At 48.1% G+C, this 20232-nt stretch overlaps 1 protein-coding gene across 4 annotated transcripts in view; it reads right to left on the minus strand.

Annotated features, from left to right (window-relative positions):
* Positions 1-20232, minus strand: part of Fam20a (FAM20A, golgi associated secretory pathway pseudokinase) — a 60378-nt gene that overhangs the window by 6248 nt on the left and 33898 nt on the right. For 2 of the 4 annotated variants that reach the window (XM_039086178.2, NM_001012237.2), the window contains 9 exons: positions 12420-12604; positions 11765-11815; positions 9656-9734; positions 5153-5245; positions 4319-4434; positions 3711-3891; positions 2159-2268; positions 1430-1511; positions 964-1023 (listed from right to left, as the gene is read on the minus strand). In XM_039086178.2, coding sequence (XP_038942106.1) covers positions 964-1023; positions 1430-1511; positions 2159-2268; positions 3711-3891; positions 4319-4434; positions 5153-5245; positions 9656-9734; positions 11765-11815; positions 12420-12447 — 800 coding nt within the window. In that variant the 5' untranslated portion in view covers positions 12448-12604. Of the gene's footprint in view, positions 1-963; positions 1024-1429; positions 1512-2158; positions 2294-3710; positions 3892-4318; positions 4435-5152; positions 5246-9655; positions 9735-11764; positions 11816-12419; positions 12605-20214 lie in introns of those variants that run through there. The other 2 variants (XM_039086179.2, XR_005489861.2) reach the window with 2 other exon arrangements.

The following is a 20232-nucleotide window of genomic DNA, read 5'->3' on the forward strand; positions in this document are numbered from 1 at the left end:
TGCCCACTCCCCACAAACCGCTGTCGGCAGCTGGTATTCTTAGAGATTTTATTTCTAGGCAAACATACTTCACTAAGAGCCATGTGGAGAAGGAATTAATGGTGGGTAACAGCCTTTGTTCGATTTACTTGCTCTGTGTGTGGTGGGGGGAGGGGAGGGAGGGAGCCACAGAGGGGAGGGTAGGGGGCTTAGGGTTTGTTGGTTTTAAAGATTTAAAGCTGATGGAAGAAACTTTGAGTAGGTGAATGAAGCTGTTGTCTGAAAAATCCAACCTCCAACATGCCAACGTCATCATGCGTCTCCTGTGTCAGATTCTAAAACCACAGGGATGACAAGTGACTAGGTCCATTTTGACTTTAGGGACTGGATTTCTTTTGGACTCATGCAAGCAGTCTGATTGTTTGATTTTTGACACAAAGCAACCACTGCTCATCCTGTCCAGAGGAGAGAGACTTGAATGAACCCAAGGAGTTGCTTTGGACCATTCATGTGCCAAGGGGACAAATGGGATGGTTCTGCTAGGTCTCAGTCACATCTTTATAATTAGCGACAGCTAAGAGGGCCCTAGTGCCACAAGATACGGAAGTAGGTTAGGTGTCCTTTAGAGAAGGGGCTGGAATTTCAGTCTGACCCAGTTTTACCAGACTTCGAGGTTTTGCTAAGATGGTGCTGTAATAGCAATATTTAAGAGCTTACATAAGGAAACCAAAGGGCTGATTAGCAATATCAAAGAACACTGATATCTGTAAAAGCGGGTGATTATCCGAGTGGGCTAAAGATTAAAGTTGGTGACTTAGAAGATCAGATCTTAACTCGTTTTCTGGTAAAGGATGAGGAAGACATCAGGGAACGCCGGTAGCTGCAGTGTGGGAAGCTAGGCAGCTCACATTCTGTCCGAAGCGTCCTAGGCCAGAGATGTGGGTGCTGCCCACAGCTCGTGGTACCCATGGCGCAGAAACTTACATGCAGCACTGCGAGAGAGGGGCGAGGATAGAGAGTTCGTCCTGGGAATGCCGTCCGAACCTAGGAGAGGAGACAGAGCTGTTCCTTCACTCTGGGTGATCTCTGCCATAACCCTTCTGTGAATTAGGTGGGATAAGGCGCTAGACACCATGGCAACCATCTCAACGGCCCCCACCCCCACCCCTGTCAGTCAGTCAGGTCACAGATGCCTCAAGCTCCCTGCTTCTGCAGGCCAGCCTCGGAGGCTAAGCCATACTCTGCTTCCAGGAAAGTAGCATCTACTGAAAGTCTCAGTCAGGTTCACTGGTGGACACAAGAGTGCTCTCACACCGGAGAATCTGTGCTCTTCAGTAAGGGGCAGAAAAAAACACCCAAAGGTTAGTGGGAAAAAGGGCCAGATGGAAACAGGCCGGGTCAGTGCAGGCTTTCCTGGGTTCTCCAGTGGGATGTGGGCAGCGGTGCTCACCCTCTGGCATTGTCAAGATGAATAAGGTACCCATCATCCCCAAACTTGGTGAACATCTCATAATGGTGTCGGTCCATGTTTCCTGCAATGGAGGGGAGAGATCAGAGCTAGGGTCTGAAGGCCACAGGTACAGAAGAGCCTGACCTGGGTCCTGGGGATGTGGCTGGTCGGTAACACTTAGACAGGAGCCTGAGCTCGGATCACAACGTGCCTAGGTTTTTTACTTTACCCATCCTGGAGCCTTAACCTGGCAGCCCAGTGAGCAGAACTGTGCCCTTGTGCCTCCCGAACACATCGCTGTTGGGCTTTCTGGGCCCAGGCAGCCTCAAACATGCAGCCTCCTTCCGGGTCCCAGTGGGACTAGAGGGTAGAATTACTGGTTTGTGGGGCTGCGGCCTTGATTTGGCCCTCCCTGTCCTGGCTTTCTCTCACCAAGTGAAGGGAACATCCAGCTTCAAGTCTGTTGCCCATTTGGGTCTTAACAGGGTGGTGCATCTTCCTCGACCGTGGGAACCCCTTCAGTAACCTCTACCTCCAACCCGCGCTACCCCGCCCCCTTCTAAGAAACCAGGGCACGTTGTTTGTTCCCTTGGACTCCGATGAGTATGTGGGAGATGCAGGGCTGTCTAATCCTGGTCCCGGCTGCAATTTTGGCGAAGGTCTCCCGGAAGGAATCCTAGGCAAAGAGTGGGGTACAGTTCTGCCAGGTATCCCGGGTCGGGTACTTACCAATCAGGAAGTCAAAGACGGCCATGTCGATGATGCCGAGAAGCCTGTTGCTGCTGTTATATGGGTAGATCTGCTTTACCGTGTCACAGTAGAGGGGGTTGAGCTCCCACCTGAGGGGGAGAAGAAGTCCTGGGGCTGGAAAAGCCAAGATGCCAGGGTGTTGGGGCCCCTCTCCATTTTATCCACGCACGCACACATCCCTGCTTCTCCAAACCTGCCCTGGCCCACGGATCTCTCTCTCTCTCTCTCTCTCTCTCTCTCTCTCTCTCTCTCTCTCTCTCTCTCTCTCTTTTTTTTGGTTCTTTTTTTCGGAGCTGGGGACCGAACCCAGGGCCTTGCGCTTCCTAGGTAAGCGCTCTACCACTGAGCTAAATCCCCAGCCCCTCTTTTTTTTTTTTTTTTTCCGGAGCTGGGGACCGAACTCAGGGCCTTGCACTTGCTAGGCAAGCGCTTTACCACCTAGCTAAATCCCCAACCCCCCAGGGATCTCAAGATGCCAGGCAGTAGCTGGCTCCCTCCAGGAGGACCCCGGGGAAGGACATCTACAAAGAAAGGTTGCAGATTCCAGATGAGGGGAAGGTTTAGAGTCCGACTGTGCTGAACGCTAAGTGGCTGGTGGGGGTGCCTCGTGCTAGAGAGAGGTCACAGAGCAGGTGGCAGAAAGACTGGCACTGCACCTGCTTGCTCTGGGTCCTTGCTCCTCTAAAATCCCCACAGCACCTATGACCTCCCATAGACTGGTGTCTGCCTCACATGTCCTGCCTTCACGCTGTCTCCCAAAGTCATGTCCTCCTGAAATTCTTCTGTAGATGTTTTCTTCCCGTCATAACTGTGGTGATGTGCCAATGGACCTGTTCATGGAGTCCATTCATTTGGTGCACACACTGTGCAAGATATGCTATATATAGCATATTTGTATATGGGCGTATAGTCAATGGGTCTTGCTCCAGGTTTTACTCCCTCAACTCTTGTGTGCTGCTTTTTTTTTTTTTGAGTTATCTGTGACATGCATGTATATATGCATACATGTTCATGTGTGGGTGCACATGTGTGTGTATAGGTGCATATGTGTGTGTAGGTGCACATGTGTGTGTGTGTAGGTGCACATGTATGCAGGGCCTGAAGTCGATGTCCAGTGTCTTCCTCCATGCATCCCCACTATTTACTGAAGCAATGTCTTTTCTGACTTGCTAATTCCCACGAGTCTATCTGTTCTAGCCACCTGGAATAGGGGACCCAGTGTCCCTGTCTCTCACATGCTTGGTTTGTAGGTGGCTGCCATGCCTGGCTGACAGTGGGTTTTGTCTATCTGGATTCTAGTCTTCAGGCTGACACAGCAGGCACTACCCACTGAACTTCTCCCCCATGGTTCTTTGTTATAGAATAAGTGCCTTGAAGCTCAGTATATGAGCTACCAGGAGTAGTGAACATCCAATCTGTCGATCCTAGGATCAGTAAGAGGATTGAGGCAGTGTTAGGGTTTAGGGTGACCACCCTGAAGAACTGGACTGCAGGGCCCTGGGCAGGGGGTGTGGCTAGGGAGCCGACTCACTCCTCTTTTCCTGACAGTGAGTAGGAACGGATCCAGGGGTTGGGCACAGACAGTCTGGGGGCCAGGTTGAGGGATGGCAGGAAGGCGGAGAGGGAACCTTCCAGCAGGTGTGGGTTGCCGCAGACAGCATACTCCGTCTTGCACATGTACGGACACTTGGCGAAGAAGCACACGTTGTTAGCTGGAAGTTGAGGGAAGAGAGAGAAATGAAGCAGGGGCTGATAGGTCAGTCATCTTCTGCCCTGAGAAACCCCTTAGAAATAGGATGGGGAACTCAAACTCCCAGCTTGGGAAAAGGATGTTGGGCCTAGGGTACCAAGTTTCGAATGTCTCAGAGCATCCTATCGTATGATGAGTGCTCTATGGAAGGATGGATGTATAATCTCCAGCACCTGGGAGACCAGTCTCTCACACAACTCTTCACTGTCCGTAGTTCATCTGGTGTTACACTTAAGGAGACCTGGCTGGGAGCGTTGGGCAGCAGCACCCTCCTACCCCAGTGACGCATGCGTTAATGGCAGAGCTCAGACCACCGTTGACCCTACCAGTGGACATGATGCCTTACCATATACTTAAGACCCAGAGTATGGCTCTGGCTGATACTCCACCTGGAGACACAAAGAAAACGCTCTGCAGGATTTCATTCTTGGTGACCTCCAGGATTTCCTTGGTGACATTCAATAGTCTCCCTACGGTGGGTGGCACCCGTCGGAAGTCCAGAATCCTGGAAGAGAAGGATTCTTGTTCAGATGTGAAGGATCGTCAGGGACTGGGAAAAAGAAAGCCCTGTGTCGGTTGGGGATTTAGCTCAGTGGTAGAGCACTTGCCTAGGAAGCGCAAGGCCCTGGGTTCGGTCCCCAGCTCCGAAAAAAAGAACCAAAAAAAAAAAAAAAAAAACCAACCAACCAACCAAACAAACAAACAAAAAAACAAAACCACCAATGCGTATAAAGTAACCCTTCAAAAGAGAATGTACTCATAAGCTCAGTTACTTGAACATCCGGTCCCCAGTTAGAGGAAGTATGCAGCTGTCGGTGGGATTTGAAAGAAAGCCCTGTGTCTGGGCCAATAAATGTTTCCCTATAATTGTTTCGTATTTCCAGGCAAAGTGTATACCTGGAGTCCCAGTATTTGGCAAACAGAGACCAAAGGATTAGAAGTTCAAATCTAGCCTCGGCTACGAGATCAAACCAAGCTTCATAATACTCCTCGGCGAAACATAATACAATTTAATAAAATGATAAAAATATTCACAAATTGTCCATTATATTAAGCGTTTTTAACCTAACAGAGTTGGAAGGAGATAGTAGACTTGAAGGCCCTACTCTGAGGTAGAAGAGATGAGAAGCCAGAATGAGCTCTCCGAAAAGGTCTGGGTAGCATCCCCTCCCCCAGGGCACCACTGGCCCTTGCAGTCGGTGCCGGTCAGGGGCCAGACCTACCTGTCCAGGTGGAAAGCTGCGATCTCAGCGTTGTGTCTCTGAAAGTCTATGAAGTAGAAGAAGTCCTCGGGTGTCTCCTCCTCTCGCTGCTGTCTGGAAGGAAGGGAAGGGTCACGCCCTGGACTCAGCCTTCGGTGGTAAGCCCTAGGAGAGAGCCTTGTGTGGTGCTTTTCATGTGGATGTGGATGGTGGACCCGCAAATGAGCAATGGGCCCCTCCCTCCCTGAGCGGGGAGGAGACATGCAAAGTGGGAAAAAGCAGGCTTTTTGTAGGCACTGGCAGTGTCAAGTCTGCACTTGGAGCTCTGCAGGGGAGTGGCTGGTTTACCCAAAATCAAGGGAAGAAAACCAAGCATTCCCGTGCAGGTGTTATCGAGAGTGTGGGATATTAGAAGTGATGGCGGGGTGGACCTAGACACCCAAAACGGTGAGGCGTGCTCAGACCTGGCAATGGGAGCAAGGACTGGAAAGTTATGGGTCTGGGGGAGAAATACAGGCGACAGAACTCTTAGAAACTCAGGTGGGGAGTGAGAACAGGCCCAGCCAGAGAGCTAAGGGAAGCAGATATAGATGATATTGATCCGGTTCCGTTTTCAAATTGCTGATGGATTCCTGAAGAGAATCAGTCTGCCGGGGGATGTGAGGGTGGGGTTGTGGTGCCCTGTTAGGAAAGTGCTTCCTAATCACTGGGGCTTCCTGAGCGGACTTCCAGGGCCTCCACAGTGACTTCCCTGTTATGCTAATAATAAATGGGGAAGGATAATGACCTTCGAATAATTTTATAGTCCAGAATGTGGACCTGTTCCAAAGGCTGGAAAAGCAAAGGAAGTCATAAACGGAGGGAGTACCATGAACAAACACACGGACAACCAGGTTCCACAACCAAAATAGTAAGGCACACCTTGCCAGAAGGGCACAGGCCAATCCTGAAAATCCGCACTGAGGCTGCCAGATGTACGAACAGAGACTACAGACAGAGATGCAGCCAGGTCTAATGTAATCGTCAAGTCCAGGGCTGAGGGTGTTGGCTGGATGCTGCCTGTCTGTCCCCATTCTACCATATGAGCATACGCTCTCAGATTTTCATATGAGCTATGATAGATTTAAAATTGGAAGGTTATTTTTTCCTCGACACCATTGATTTTTCTATTTTGAGCACTAAGGAGTGTACCTCTCATGGGTAATGTGTCATAGATATTTCATTTTAAAAGTATCACCTTGGAGACCGTGAGACAGCTCAGTGAATAAAGGTGCTTGCCACCTCACTTAATGACCCAAGTTCTGTCCCTGGGTCCCACATAGCGGAAGGAGAGATCTGAGTCCCAAGAGCTTCCAAGAGTGTGCTGCAGAGTTTTCGACCAGTCTCAAACAAACAACAAACAACAAACAAATCAATGTAAAAGTATCACCTTCTCGTTTAGAATGTAGACTTTCCAAAGATAAACTTGCACTCTTTCCGAAAAGGGACAAGCGCTTTTTCACTTTATATTACTCAGAGGGAAGGCCCACATGCTTTTTCAAAAGAAGGGAATACGTTTTAAAAGACACTATGCTTGATTCTTTTGAACTGAATTTCATAGACCTGCAGGTGAAACTTCATGTAGTACTTATGGCTATACATGTCCTCCATTGTTTCGCTTCCTTCATCAGTGTCCCTAGGATGACCATCTAACCGGTAGTCTTGTACAGGCCCTCGTGATTTTAAACTCTTCACTGGCCAGAACCCCATTGATGGAGTTAGGAGGATGACGCTGAAGCGTCACACGCCTACTGGGGTCTCTGCTCGTGGCTGTGTCTGCTCACTCGGACTGAAGAGCACGGCCACTTGGGAGGCCAAGACAGAGAGAGCACTGAGCCCAGGAGTCTGAGACCAGCCATGGAAAAACCCGGTCTCCTAAATATGAGACAAAGGCATATGACCTCGGGGAGGTAGCTCAATCTGAAAGCTGGAGAACGGACGCTCAATCAGAACCCACATTCAAAGAGACACTCACCTACTTGCTGAGTTCTAGGCCAGTGAGATACTCTATCTCAAGGAACAAACTAATGAACAGAATGACAAACACACAGGACCTAAGGAACAATACTTAAGGTGAGCGTGTATGCACGCACGCACGGACGCACGCGCGCGCGCACACACACACACACACACACACACACACACACACACACACGCACGCACGCACGCACGCACGCACGCACGCACGCACGCACGCACAATTTGTCGACTTTAGTGCTCTCTGTGTTTGGCCATATGATGAGATCCCCTCTGAAACCATCCTTAGGAAAAGTAACGTTCTTCCATTCAATTTCCTTCATGGTTTAATTTATCTGACAGAGGCAGATTCATTAGCGTGTGCGGTGGTTATAAGCGTCATTGGCAACTGGATTAGATTGAGAAAAGCCTAGGAAGTCAGCAAAAACACTTCTGGATATGTGTATAGCCTTTCGAGAGCCAATTAGGTCATACTTATGAGGGCATCTTGGGGGAGGCAGCGAAAGGAAGGAGGCAGGGGTAGTCACTGGGCCTTGAGCCCATCCTATATGCCTTTTCCTCTGCCTCCTAGGTAGTTCGGTTAAGAACTGCTCTGCTCCAACATGCCCTCCCCACCACAGAGATCTGAGCCCTTTGAAACACTGAGCAAAAAGCAAATCTTCTGTGAAGTTACTTATTGGACATTTGGTTACAGCTTTGTAAAAGCTAACAGCGGGAAGACCTCCTCCGTGCTGGTCGTGTGGCCCGATGGAGTGACCCAAACAGCGGTGGTAATGGGAGAGGAGAGGGAGGAATTGACTCTCAGCTTAACCCTGACACTCAGCCTGAGTCCAGAACTAGTACTTATGGCAACTGATATGTGACATGTGTGTATGGGTAACATTTTTACGTTCATGTATTGTTTTATAGGCCGGGTGGTGAGATTTATAAAACAAAAAAAAATCAACAAGTGTGAACAGATGATACTCAAATGTTTCTTTCATATCACCACTGAATGGTTGTAAACAGTTTGGTCTTTTGCATTCCCAAAGGAGAAAACTCCTCATCTAAAAGGTTCTGAAGGTTGCTGGGGCCTTGGGATCATGGGGAGTGGGGCTGGAGGAAGCCACTGGGCTCTGAGAGAATGGGACTTAGACATCGAGGTTGTTCAAAGTTCCAAAGGGAATCCAGCATGCTGCTCTCCTACTCCAAACTTGTCCTTAAAGAGACGCTTTTTGTTTTCCTCCTAGTTCAGAGACTGAGAGATTAGCACTGTTCCTGTCTCTAGGCTCCACTGCGTGGGGGCTATTCAGGAGGTGTCTTCTTGGTAGGCCAGAAAGTGTGGATCTAAGTTAACAGGAATAAACAGCACTGGAAGGCAGGAAACTTTAGAGGAATGTGAGCCATGGAACCCTTTATGGGGACATTCTTTCCTATGCATGTCATCTACAAGGGGGACATTCTCTGGGGCCAAAAGCACTGTACTCTACTCCAAGAAAGCCAAACTTGTGGTCTTCAGACCCTCTGGGAGCTAGTACACTCTCTCTCTCTCTCTCTCTCTCTCTCTCTCTCTGCCATCATTCCACCCACATACACCGTACTTCAAATCGAAAGACAGATGTTGAAATCAATATAAACACACACTTGACTTTATAGCAGCCCTCCTTGGTGCCTAGATTTTCAATCAAAGCAAGCATCGTCATGTGAAGAAAACCCTGTGACGTCAAAGAGGTATTCTTAATCCTGGATATGGGTGAGGATTCATTTCAATGGGAGAGGGTCAGCTCAGCAGTCTAGCCGCTGGCTGCAATTCTTGGGCCTCCTGTTTGTTGTGTGGAGTCCGGGGCAAGCTGGCCTCTCACAGGCTTGGTATCTTCACCTCAGTATAGACATAAATTATATCAGTACATGGCTCGTGAGGTCTGTGAGACTGTTGATGTCCAAACCCACAATTCATGTAGTGTATGTAGCACTGGTGCGTTTGAGGGACCAAGTCAACCGTGAGAGTAGCCGGGGTGGTTTGAACAGGTGTGGCTCCCATAGATTCATGTGTGTGAATGCTTGACCCATAGGAGGTGTGGCCTTGTTGGAGGGAGCGTGTCACTGTGGAGGCGGGCTTTGAGGTCTCCTGTGTTCAAGCTATGCCTGTGTGGCATACAGTCTCCTGCTGCCTTTGGGTCAAGATGGAGAACCCTTGGCTCCTCCTCCAGTATCAGGTCTGTTTGCCTTCCACTGTGCTTCCGACCATGATAATAATGGACCAAATCTCTTAAATTCTAAGCCACCCTCTTTCCCGCCAGTGAAATGTTTTCCTTTGTAAGACTTGCCATGGTCATGGTATCTGTCCAAAGCAATAAAACCCTAACTAAGACATTAGCTATTGCTGGTTTTAATTATTATCCTTGTCACCAAAAGAGTTCTGTGTGTGGGGCAGACATGTCTGAGGGTACTAGGTTACTTTTACTACCTTTTGGTCAAAGCTTCCCCAGGGTTGCCACCAGGGGTCCCGGTGAAGAAGGCTTCACTTACCTCATGGGTTTGAACATGGCTTTCCCGAAGTCTGAGAACCTCAGAACCAGTTTCAGGTGGACCCCACTGGGTTTCACAACTGTGAGGGGTAGAAGGGGGGATGTCTAAGCTGCGGGCTGTGGTGCTACTCAGAAACCCAACCTTTTTCTGCTACTTAAAAAGACACCAGAGACTACAGGCTTTGCAAAGCCCTAGTGGCAAAGCCCGCCGCATCAGGCTGTGGTCCATGTGTTCAGAGGGGCCCAGGACAGTTATTCTGCCAGTTTGGGGAGAGGTCAGGTTACACAGGGTTCCCCAAGAAGACATCCCTGAAAACTTCCCATAGACTAAAGGGACTGGGCCTCTCTTCCCTGGGTTTCAGCTGTGATCTTGTAGGTTCCCACTACATTGTCCATTGTCAGTGTTTATAATGGCTCCCTGTGTAAGAGCCTGCGCCTGTGCTAGGTCTAGGGCTTATAAAACTCTTGGTTTTATCTTATTTTGTTTTGTGGCTCTGGGAATCAAAACCAGGAACTTTTTTGCTTCCTGTCTTGAAATAGTATTTTTGCGAATGCCATTTACGGACCTGAAAATTTGTGAGTTTGAAGATTTATCGTGATGCTTATGCTTCTCCCTAACCTCTTGACTTCCCTTCCCTTCCATTGCTCTCCTCCCCTCTCCCCTACTCTTCTTGTCTTTTCATTTCTCTTCTGTACCAGTTTTTCCTTTCCTTTCCCCTCCCCTCCTCTCCTCCTCTCTCCCCTTCCCTTCCCTTTCCTCCTCCCTTCCCTCCCCTTCCCTACTTCCCCTCCTCTTCCCCTTCCTTCCCCTCCTCTTTCCTTCCTCTCCTCTTCCCTTCCCCTCCTCTTCCCCTTCCTTCCCCTCCTCTTTCCTTCCTCTCCTCTTCCCTTCCCCTCCTCTTCCCTTCCCCTCCTCTTCCCCTTCCTTCCCCTCCTCTTTCCTCCTCTCCTCGTCTTCCCTTCCCTTCCTCCTCTTCCCCTCCTCCCCTCCCCTCCTCTCCTCCTCTCTCCCCTTCCCTTCCCTTTCCTCCTCCCTTCCCTCCCCTTCCCTACTTCCCCTCCTCTTCCCCTTCCTTCCCCTCCTCTTTCCTTCCTCTCCTCTTCCCTTCCCCTCCTCTTCCCCTTCCTTCCCCTCCTCTTTCCTTCCTCTCCTCTTCCCTTCCCCTCCTCTTCCCCTTCCTTCCCCTCCTCTTTCCTCCTCTCCTCGTCTTCCCTTCCCTTCCTCCTCTTCCCCTCCTCCACTCCCTTCCCCTTTCCCTCTCCCTTCCTTCCCGTCCTCTCCTCTCCTGTGCCCTGCCCCCTCCCCTCCCCTCCCCTACTTCCCTTCACTCTTTGAGATAGGGTCTCGGTGTGTAGTTGAGGCTGTCTTTGACCTTTTTATGTAACCCAGTTTGGCCTTGGAACTCATGATCCTCCTGCTTAAGCCTCTCAAATTCTGGGATTACAGCATGTGGCCGATCACACATATATAGAAATTGTGTTCAGCACATCTAGGTAAATAACCAAGACCACTCAGGACTGGGGGCAATTTCCTGGCTTCACTGTTCAGACCTACCTGAAACCAGTCTGTAGCACCCAGAGGGGAGCTCTGTTACCTTTTTTTCTCCTGGATTTTCCATTCTGTCTGTCATTTACTCCAGTTAAGTTTCAACGTTGATTGTGTGAGAACCACATGAGATATTTTAAAAAGGTTGCCATGGGTCTCCCTCTCTGCCGCACTTGAGCCCAGACGTCTGGAGGTGGGGGGGGGGCAGGCAACAGTACTTTCTAAAGCTCTCAGGGCTGAGAAGCAGCATCAGGAGCCATTGTCCTGTACGATTGCCTCTTGGATCTGAAATCCTACTCCAATCACGGGGGATTCTACCAACATTCAGCTTCTGATTGGGAAAACGGGAGCAGAGCTGGAGATTCTGTGTTTCTAACAAGCTCCCTAGTGATGCTGACGGCGCTTAGCCCTGTACCGACTGCATTTTGACCTGTAGGATGCTCCTCAGAGATTCCAAGATGCCTTTTACTGTGGGTGGCTTGGGGGGGGGGTGTTGTATTCTCAGAGGTTGGTCAGGGAGAGCCCATTGGAGGCTGGCTGGAGGCGGGGAGTCATGTCACTTACTCTGGGAGCAGTCACAGGCCCCCAGCAAGGCTTTTTCATCCTGGCTGTGATCTGCAAGGGGAAGAATAGTAATCCTGAGAGAGCTGGCCAAAGACGGGCTCCCACCTCTGACCCAGCCCTACGAGAGGAGGGACTGATGTAGCTTGGGAATTACAGCCATGAGTACCCAGACGGCTAGGTTTTAGAGATCAGGGGTTACAATTTTCTGCCTCCTCCATTCCAGGCTCCACACTTTCTAGCCCATCTCTGTATACGCCAGCCATTCTTGGTCTAGCTAATAACTTCCCAGGTTGCATGTCTGTCATAGGTGCTTGGGATTAGTAGACCTATATACAAGTCCTAGCTCTGGCACTGGCTTTGCCAGCTTGCTGATCCGCAACCTGTAAATGGCAGCGATGATATTTATACCAGAATGGTATAAAAAAGAAGACAGCTCCTGGTACAATGGGAGCATTCGGTAAACAATGTCAACCACCTTCCTTAAAGAGTACAGAACTTAGGTCTCTGTGATGAGATTAAGGCCATGCAATCTTCATAAGGAGTATGATATGTTTATTGGCCTTGTATAATCATGTATTGCTGGCAACTCTTGACTGGTTCCTGGAGCCCGAGCCTCTGGGAGAAAGTTCCTTCTAGATTTTCCCATGAACCTTACCAGCGCTGATGGTGGGGAAGTGCCTCATGTCATGGAGGAGCTTGCTGACGACAGGGCTGGACCTGGAGTACAGCCCGTGGCTGTTGATCCCCAAGTGGAACTGGACCCAGCTGGCCTCTGGTCGAAACTGCACTGGGGGATCCAAGGAGGTGAGGTTGAATTGTTCTTTGTATATCCTGTGCCGTCTGCAAGAACCAGGAGAGCGATTTGGTTGTTGGGTTGGTAGAATAGGAATGCACTTTCTGCGCATGTACTCATGCTTTTGTTCATTCAGCAGGTGTGTGAGCATCTATTACAAGCCAGGATTTATGTCGCTTTTAGGATACCACGGGGAATAAAACAGCCCCTGCTCCCTCCTTGTCCTCAGAGAGCCTCTAATCTTAATGAGAAAAATCATGTTACACAGTTCCATACAGACATAAATAAATACTAAGTAACAGACTCATGCAACATGGTTACATGCAGACATAAATACTGAGTTACAAACTGCGAGGATCCTGAAAGAAAAGGCAGATGGTTACGAGTAGAAGTGGGCATGTCCTGACTTTGAGACCATTTGCATTTCTTATGTCTCTCAATATTTTACACCTCAAGGAGCATGGAGGCCATGGAGAGAAGGTAACCTAGTAAGGATAAAGGGAATGGAGGGTGTGGGTCTTGGTGTCAGGGAAAAGGATGACGAGCTGTTTTCTGACTGCTCTTTCAATAGATTTCCTGCAAGGAGGAGAGCAGAAACTTACATTTCTGCTTTGATTAGCTCAGAGTCTCACTCAGAAGACACATGGTATGCTTAGGAAGTAATTAGGGAAATATAGGAAAATTTACCTTTAAATTCCAATACATTGGAGTTGGGGATTTAGCTCAGTGATAGAGCGCTTGCCTAGCAAGCACAAGGCCCTGGGTTCGGTCTCCAGCTCCAAAAAAAAGAAAAAATCCAATACGTTGGACACTGATGCTGCTATGTATGAATTCTGAGTGTGCAAATACTCGGCACAGGCAAATATGGACTTCTGTGTTCCGCCTCTACCCCTCTGTGGTGAACACTAACTCACAAGGTCGGACTGAAAAGCTACTGATTCCTGTTACTTTAGGCTTAAAAGACAGCGAGCTTAAAAAAAAATCCGTTTAAAATTGTTTATTATTTATTTTAGAATTTTATACATGAACACAAAGTATTTTCGAGCTTTCAAGTTCATGTCATCTTCTTCTAGAACAGTTACACGCACGCACGCACACATGCACACATGCATGCACCCGCACGTACTACTGAGTACAATTAATTTGTGCACCTGTATTTGAACGGTGGCACCCACCTCTACGTAAATGCCAGTGGCCACGCAGCTGCAAATTCATCTCCTGCAGAAAGACCTAATTGAAGACTACCTGAGAGACCAAGGATGGCTGACCCAAACAGTGCCAGCCAATCGGGAACTGCTGTTCAGAAGAGATGCTTCCTTGGGACCAATGAGGTGGAGGATATTAAAGGAGCTTGCAGAAGCGTTCAGACGAGCTTGCGGCGTTTCTCAACCTGCTCCCCAGACTCTGTACCATTGACTCCATGCCACCTCACCTCCAACCCCTAAGGGAGGTAGGGTCGGGCAGCGAGTAGTCCAGGTCACAAGCAGCACACATGGGCATGGGCAATCATCTGGAGGCTTGTTCTCGAGTAAAACCGCTTTCCATCCCTCAGCAGCGGTGTCCTGACGTTGTGGCGCGGCTTTGAGATCTCTTCCTTCATCCACTGTTGCACGTTGGTTGTGGGCAATTTTCTGAAGGTCTTGTTCTGGTAGCTGGACTGTTAAGAGCTCATGGGTGCTGCATCCCTGAGGGAGCCGGGAAGACATTTTGGCAACAGTCCTCCTGGTCCTCTGGCTCTTAAAGATGTTCCCAGAGCCCTAGTCCTTTCTTGATGTCCATGTTAGAGTTCTTCTTCAGCCAAGTGTGAAGACAAAGCTCAATGGAGAATGGATGGATGCTGAGTAAATTTGTCCTGTTGACACGAGCACTGCCATGTCATCTCCTCTACTCCCAGTGTTGTCCCTCCCGCCCCCACCAATGGCAGGCCTTTCCTCAGATAAGTCTCAGAGAAAAGGGAATGTCTTCCTGTAGTTCAAATTTGAGTGTTCATGAATGACTGATCAGTGTGTGCAAAACTAGCATCCTCTGCCTCCTCCTCCAGGATGATGGCAACCTGAGAGTGTTCCCCAACCAGCCCAACCTAGCCAATCCCTCTTTCTTGTACTGTATACAGTAAACTCACACGTTTCTGGTTGCATAGCAGGTGCCCTCCATGGGAGCAAGCAGAGCCCACACGATCTCAGCTTTTCTGGGCACACATCTGCCATTTCTTTATCATCTATTGTTTCTTCATTCCCAGTTGCCCCAGCCAGGTTTCCAGGACCTAACCATGCAGGATGTAGCAGTGATACTGGCCAAGAAACCAAGAGTTGGTTACGAAACACCAATCTGGACTTCCTCTACCTATACAAATAAACCCCCTAACTGGAAAAGAAGGCCACAGAACAAAGGCATTCATTATCTTTTATGTTCACAAGAGTGACTTCCCGACGTGTTTAAGGAGTCCAGAAGAGGCAGTGACAAATTCCATTTCTATCAGGCTTTCAAACTGTCAGGTGTCGTTGACCCTGGACATCTGGGACCTGATCAGGTTGTTCATCCGGGCATGCTCTGATCCAGGAATCAGCCCTTCAACATCTGGAATTGTTCCTTTGAAAGGGCAGCGTTGAGGGACAAGGTTTCCAATTTGTTGATGTTGGATGAAGGGTTCTTTAGTCTTTGGGGGAAGTTCTTACACCTGGCATTGAATATCCACTCTGACCCATCTGGGTCTCTGCCATCTTCTGTTCTTGACATTTGAATTCACCGTGTGGTTGGTCTCCTGAGAGTTGCTTTCCCACTCAGGGCCAAAGCGAGCTCCCTGCTTAGCTACGTTCTGAGTCTTGAAGCTTTGCCATCTTATAAAAACGGTTTCCACAGACTTTCTAACCATGAAATTGTTACATTAACCTTGTTCCTTGTGTCCATTTTCATTTGTGTTTATGATCCTGGGTTGTCCTTGGACGTAGCCCGATAGAACCCCTATCCTGCCTGTACCTTATCCTTCTGTTGATCCTTGGCCTTTAGCTCCTCTCTCCCGAGTCTCACCCCCATGGTTATCCCTCAGAGCTCTGCTGGCCTTACACTCATGCCTTTGCACAATCAACCACCTTTTCTCTTTCCATCCGCACTCCACATTTTCTGTTATTCAGACTTAATTGTGAAAATAAGGAACTTGCAAACGGGATGCGGTGAATCTGATTTTAGATGGTAACGTCTTACCATCATGGTGGAGAACAAGTAGAGGTGTACCTGGTCGAGGAGCAGAAAAAAAAGAAAAAAAAAAGCAGAGGATTTGGGTCAAAGAAGCAAGTGTAAAGGAAGTTGTGATGTCATTGTCAAATAATGAATGACCTCAGGGTTCAAGAGAACTCAAAGGAGAGCTAGGGATGTGGCTCAGCCGATGGAGTATTAGCCTCGCATGCAGGAAGGCCTGGGTTCCATCTCCAGCACTGTATAAATTGGGTGTGATGACTGAAATCTCAGAACTCAGGAGGTAGAGGCAAGGGGATCAGAAGTTCAAGGCCATACTCAGCCAGCTATATAGCAAGGTCAAAGCAGCCTGAGCTCCTGTGGAACCCTCTCAACTTATGGTTTTTAAAGGTGGGAAGAAATTTATGTATGAAGGTTCTTGGGAGATGGATCAGTGGTTAGACCACTTGCTGACCAAACAAGATGGCCAGAGCTTAGATCCCTGGGATCTGTATAAACACTGGATGCATGTGGTGGCTGGTCTGCAATTCCAACTCTGGAAGGCAGTGACAGGGGATTCCTGAGGAGTAAGCCGGCTAGGTAGACTAATGATATGAGTGAGCTCTGGGTTTGGGTGAGAGATCCCGTCTCAAAGAATAAGGTGGAAAATGATAGAGAAAGAGTCCTGACATCACAGGCAAAGACAAAGGAGGAGGAGGAGGGGAAGGGAAGGGGGAGGGGGAGGGGGAGGGAGGGAGCATAGAGGTGGACCTAGCCCAACTCCTCCTCTTCGTGTCATTCTTATCAAGTTGTTACCTTTTCATTCTGTAGCAGTGTACCGGGGAGAACATCAAGCCACAAGCAGATTAGCTCAATCTGTCTACTTCCAACATGGAGCCCAAAATATTCTCCTACCTTCTATCAATGAGTTTTATTTTAGGCCCTGAAGTTAGGCAGAACACATTCCTTTCCTGCATTGTAGACGTTATGATATTCAAAGATAGTTATTGTGTGGCCTTGGCATTACTACATGTTCATATTAAGTTTTGCCGACGACTCCCATGATTCTTCCAAGACCAGAGGTTTGGGTCCATCTGCCGATCTTAGTTATTGTGATGGACAGGATGTTTCTGCCCCTCCCCCAGGTCATGTGTTGAAATCCTGGTTTCCTAAGTGCTGCTATTAGAAAGGGGGGGGGGCTTTGGAGATACTTGGGTCTAGAAAGCAGAGACGTCCTAAATCAGATCAGTGTCTACAAAGATAATACCCCAGAGAGAAAGCTTTGCTTCTTTTGATGTATAGCGTGAGAGCATGAAGCTAACTGCCTATGGGCCGGGAAGTGGGGTGTATCAGACATCCAATGACTGGCATGCCTATCTTGGAAGGTCTAGGCTTCTGCACTATGGAAAGTAAGGTAAATTTCTTTTGTTTATGAGCCGCTGAGTGTATGGTGTTTTGTTACAGTGGTTTAAATGGACAAAGGCAGTAATGTTTGCACACCCTATTTATGACATCCAGAATGAAGTGTGAGGGCTCTACATTGCCCAGGGAAGGGGAGAACATGTCCCTTCTATTATTTTAACCAAAGCCAGAATGCATTTTGAATAAAAAACATAAAAAAGAACATATCTCATAGCTGTAAGAAAATGTGAGAATGCTTTCATATATAGTATTCTAAGGTTGGCCTCACACATTCCGTGACCTCATTCCCAGTGCTGTTCTGTGACTCCATCCTTATCATCATAACCGTTCTAGTGTTCTACAGTGCAGACTATTAATCTCCGATCCCTCCTTGCAGTTGTGATCATGCCAGCAGTCCATGGTACCGTTGAATGGAGTATGATTGCTAAGCTCTCTCTGCTTTGTTGTTGTGACCCTTAAAAGAAGAGGTTTTCTCTGGCTGGTAGCAAATCGAAATCGCAGGAAGAAAACAAATCGTTAGGAAGAGCAAAACCACTGTGGTTGGCTCTGAAGTTGGAACAGGTCAAGGGCAAGGACCACTAACCAATCACAAACGCCGAGACTGCAGGGCTGCACAGGTCAAGGGCAAGGACCACCAACCAATCACAAATGCCCAAGACTGTGAGACTGCGCAGGTCAAGGGCAAGGACCACCAACCAATCACAAAAGCCGAGACTGCAAGACTGCGCAGGTCAAGGGCAAGGACCACCAACCAATCACAAAAGCCGAGACTGCAAGACTGCGCAGGTCAAGGGCAAGGACCACCCACCTATCACACAATGCTGAGAATGTTTACTGCCTGATGGCCGAATAAGGAACAGAATCTACCAACAGTAGGACTCAACCAACAGTAGAAAGGTGCTCAAAATGGGATCCCTTATCTCCTGATTGACAGTGGACTGTATTTTAATCTTGTGAGAGATCAAACCACGTCCTCCTCGACCTCTGAACTTCAGAACAAAATGGGTGCTGCTTACGTCTTTGAGCTTAAGGTAGCTTATACAAAGTAGTGAGAAATGATACATGCTCTGTTCACAAAGAGGCTGAAAAGCCACACACCATTACTTTAAGCGCTTTTCTATTTTTTTTTTTTTTTTTTTTGGTTCTTTTTTTCGGAGCTGGGGACCGAACCCAGGGCCTTGCGCTTCCCAGGCAAGCGCTCTACCACTGAGCTAAATCCCCAACCCCCTATTTTTTTTTTAAATACATTCTATAATCCTAGCATCCAGGAAGCAGAGGGAGGCAGATCTCTGTAAGTTCAGGTCCAGCCTGGTCTGTGTAGTGAGTCACAAGGTACCGAGGGCTGCAAATTGAGATCCTGTCTCAAAAAAACCAAACCGAAACAGAACTATACCTTACATTTCTTTCCCTCCCTCACTTCCTTTCTCTTTCTTTTCAGTTTGTGTCAGTCTGTCTGTCCATCCGTCCGTCCATCTTTCTATCATATCAAGGCATCCCTGCATTCGCCATGCTCCTGCTTCAGCTTCCCGAGTGCTGAGAATATAAGATAGTAGGCATGTAACCACCATCCCGGATCTAATTTTTTTTTTTCTTAAATGTAGACGACTCAATTAATGCTTCAGAGCATTCCTTTTTGTACCTAAAATGGTTAACTGACTTTCGGATAGACTTTTTATTTGAATTCTCTGGGGTCACCGGGCAGGAGACATGTAAACTTTATAACAATCACAGAGAGGACAGACTGATTCGTGTGCCTGAAGCGAATTAAATGTGTACTCACAAGCACATCGTTCTCACGCTGGGCAGGCACCAAAAAGGAGAAAAGAATGCAGGCCGAAGGTAGCAAGGAGCGAGTTTGTCAAATTAGAGAGGAACTCCCCAGACAACAACGGGCAACTGCTTTCATTTTTAGCTCAGTGTTGTTTTGAACGGACACCATTCATCCGTCAAATGTTTGCCGAGAGCTAGATATTGATCTATATTTTGGAACTAGAGCTGCACACAAAATAAAGTGCTTTTCCTTTTTCTCATGGAACATCTTTCAGGCAAGTAATTTATTCTGAATTTTTCCAAAGGAAGCCACACATCCAGATCGTTATCCCAATTAAGTATCTCCATTTAAAAAGAAAAAAAAAAAAAGGTTGGTTTGGATTAAACGGCATCTCATTTGAGGCCAAACAAGTTCATAGCCCTTTTGAGTTCGCTGCCCTGTTGGGAAACAAGCAATGTTAATGTGAAATGATATTAAAAGCCCACCCTCCACCGTGTTGATTTGACAGGCTGGGGAAAGTCTACAAATGAGACAAGACAAGGAAGCATTCTTCTTATTAAAGACATTGATTCCAAGAACAGAAAAAAAAATTGTGGCTGAATCTTTTTTCTTCCCACAAGGTCAAGCCCCTGGTTAGCTTCGAGCTTGGGGTAGAGGGAGGGAACCCAGGCTGGCTAGGTCTCTGAAACTCAGCCGCAGGCCAGTGAAGTCCTCCTCCTTTTCCCTCCCCAACAAAAGGTCAACATGTACTAGTTTTATAATTACTGAAAACGTCCAGTATTAAAATTTTCTAGAAGTAGCATTTTATAGAAATCAAGGGAGAGGGCAAATTGTTGGCCAGGTCTCTAGCCAACTTTTCCTTTATTAACATTTTATTTTTAGGAGGGGGGAGAAAATAGAAAAAGAAAATAAAACCCCAGATCTGTCCGTCCTAGTTCCCAGGACTCTGGAAGCTACCACTGTATGATTGCTAGACTCTCTTGGGAGTTTGCTGGAAGGGGTGGGAAGTGGCCAGCCAAGTCAGTCACCCTGAACCAGAGCAGCACAGAACGGGATTGAGTTGGAGGAGGAGAAATGGTTTTCCTGGCCCAGCCGGGTTTGGGGATGAGGTGGCATTTTCTTAAGTGCTGGCAAATAGATCATAGCTTCAGCCAAAGTCAGGGACACAGCTGGGGGACACAGCATCTGAACCGGAACACCCGTGTGTGGCAAACGGAGTGCATCTTCAGTCATAAATGGTTTCCTGTCAGGTGGGGAGTCCAGGCCTCACAGGCTGACCATGCTGGCCCTTACCAGAGATGGAGTCCCACT

This window comes from Rattus norvegicus, chromosome 10, assembly GCF_036323735.1.
Source record: "Rattus norvegicus strain BN/NHsdMcwi chromosome 10, GRCr8, whole genome shotgun sequence".
Taxonomy (NCBI): Eukaryota; Metazoa; Chordata; class Mammalia; order Rodentia; family Muridae; genus Rattus; species Rattus norvegicus.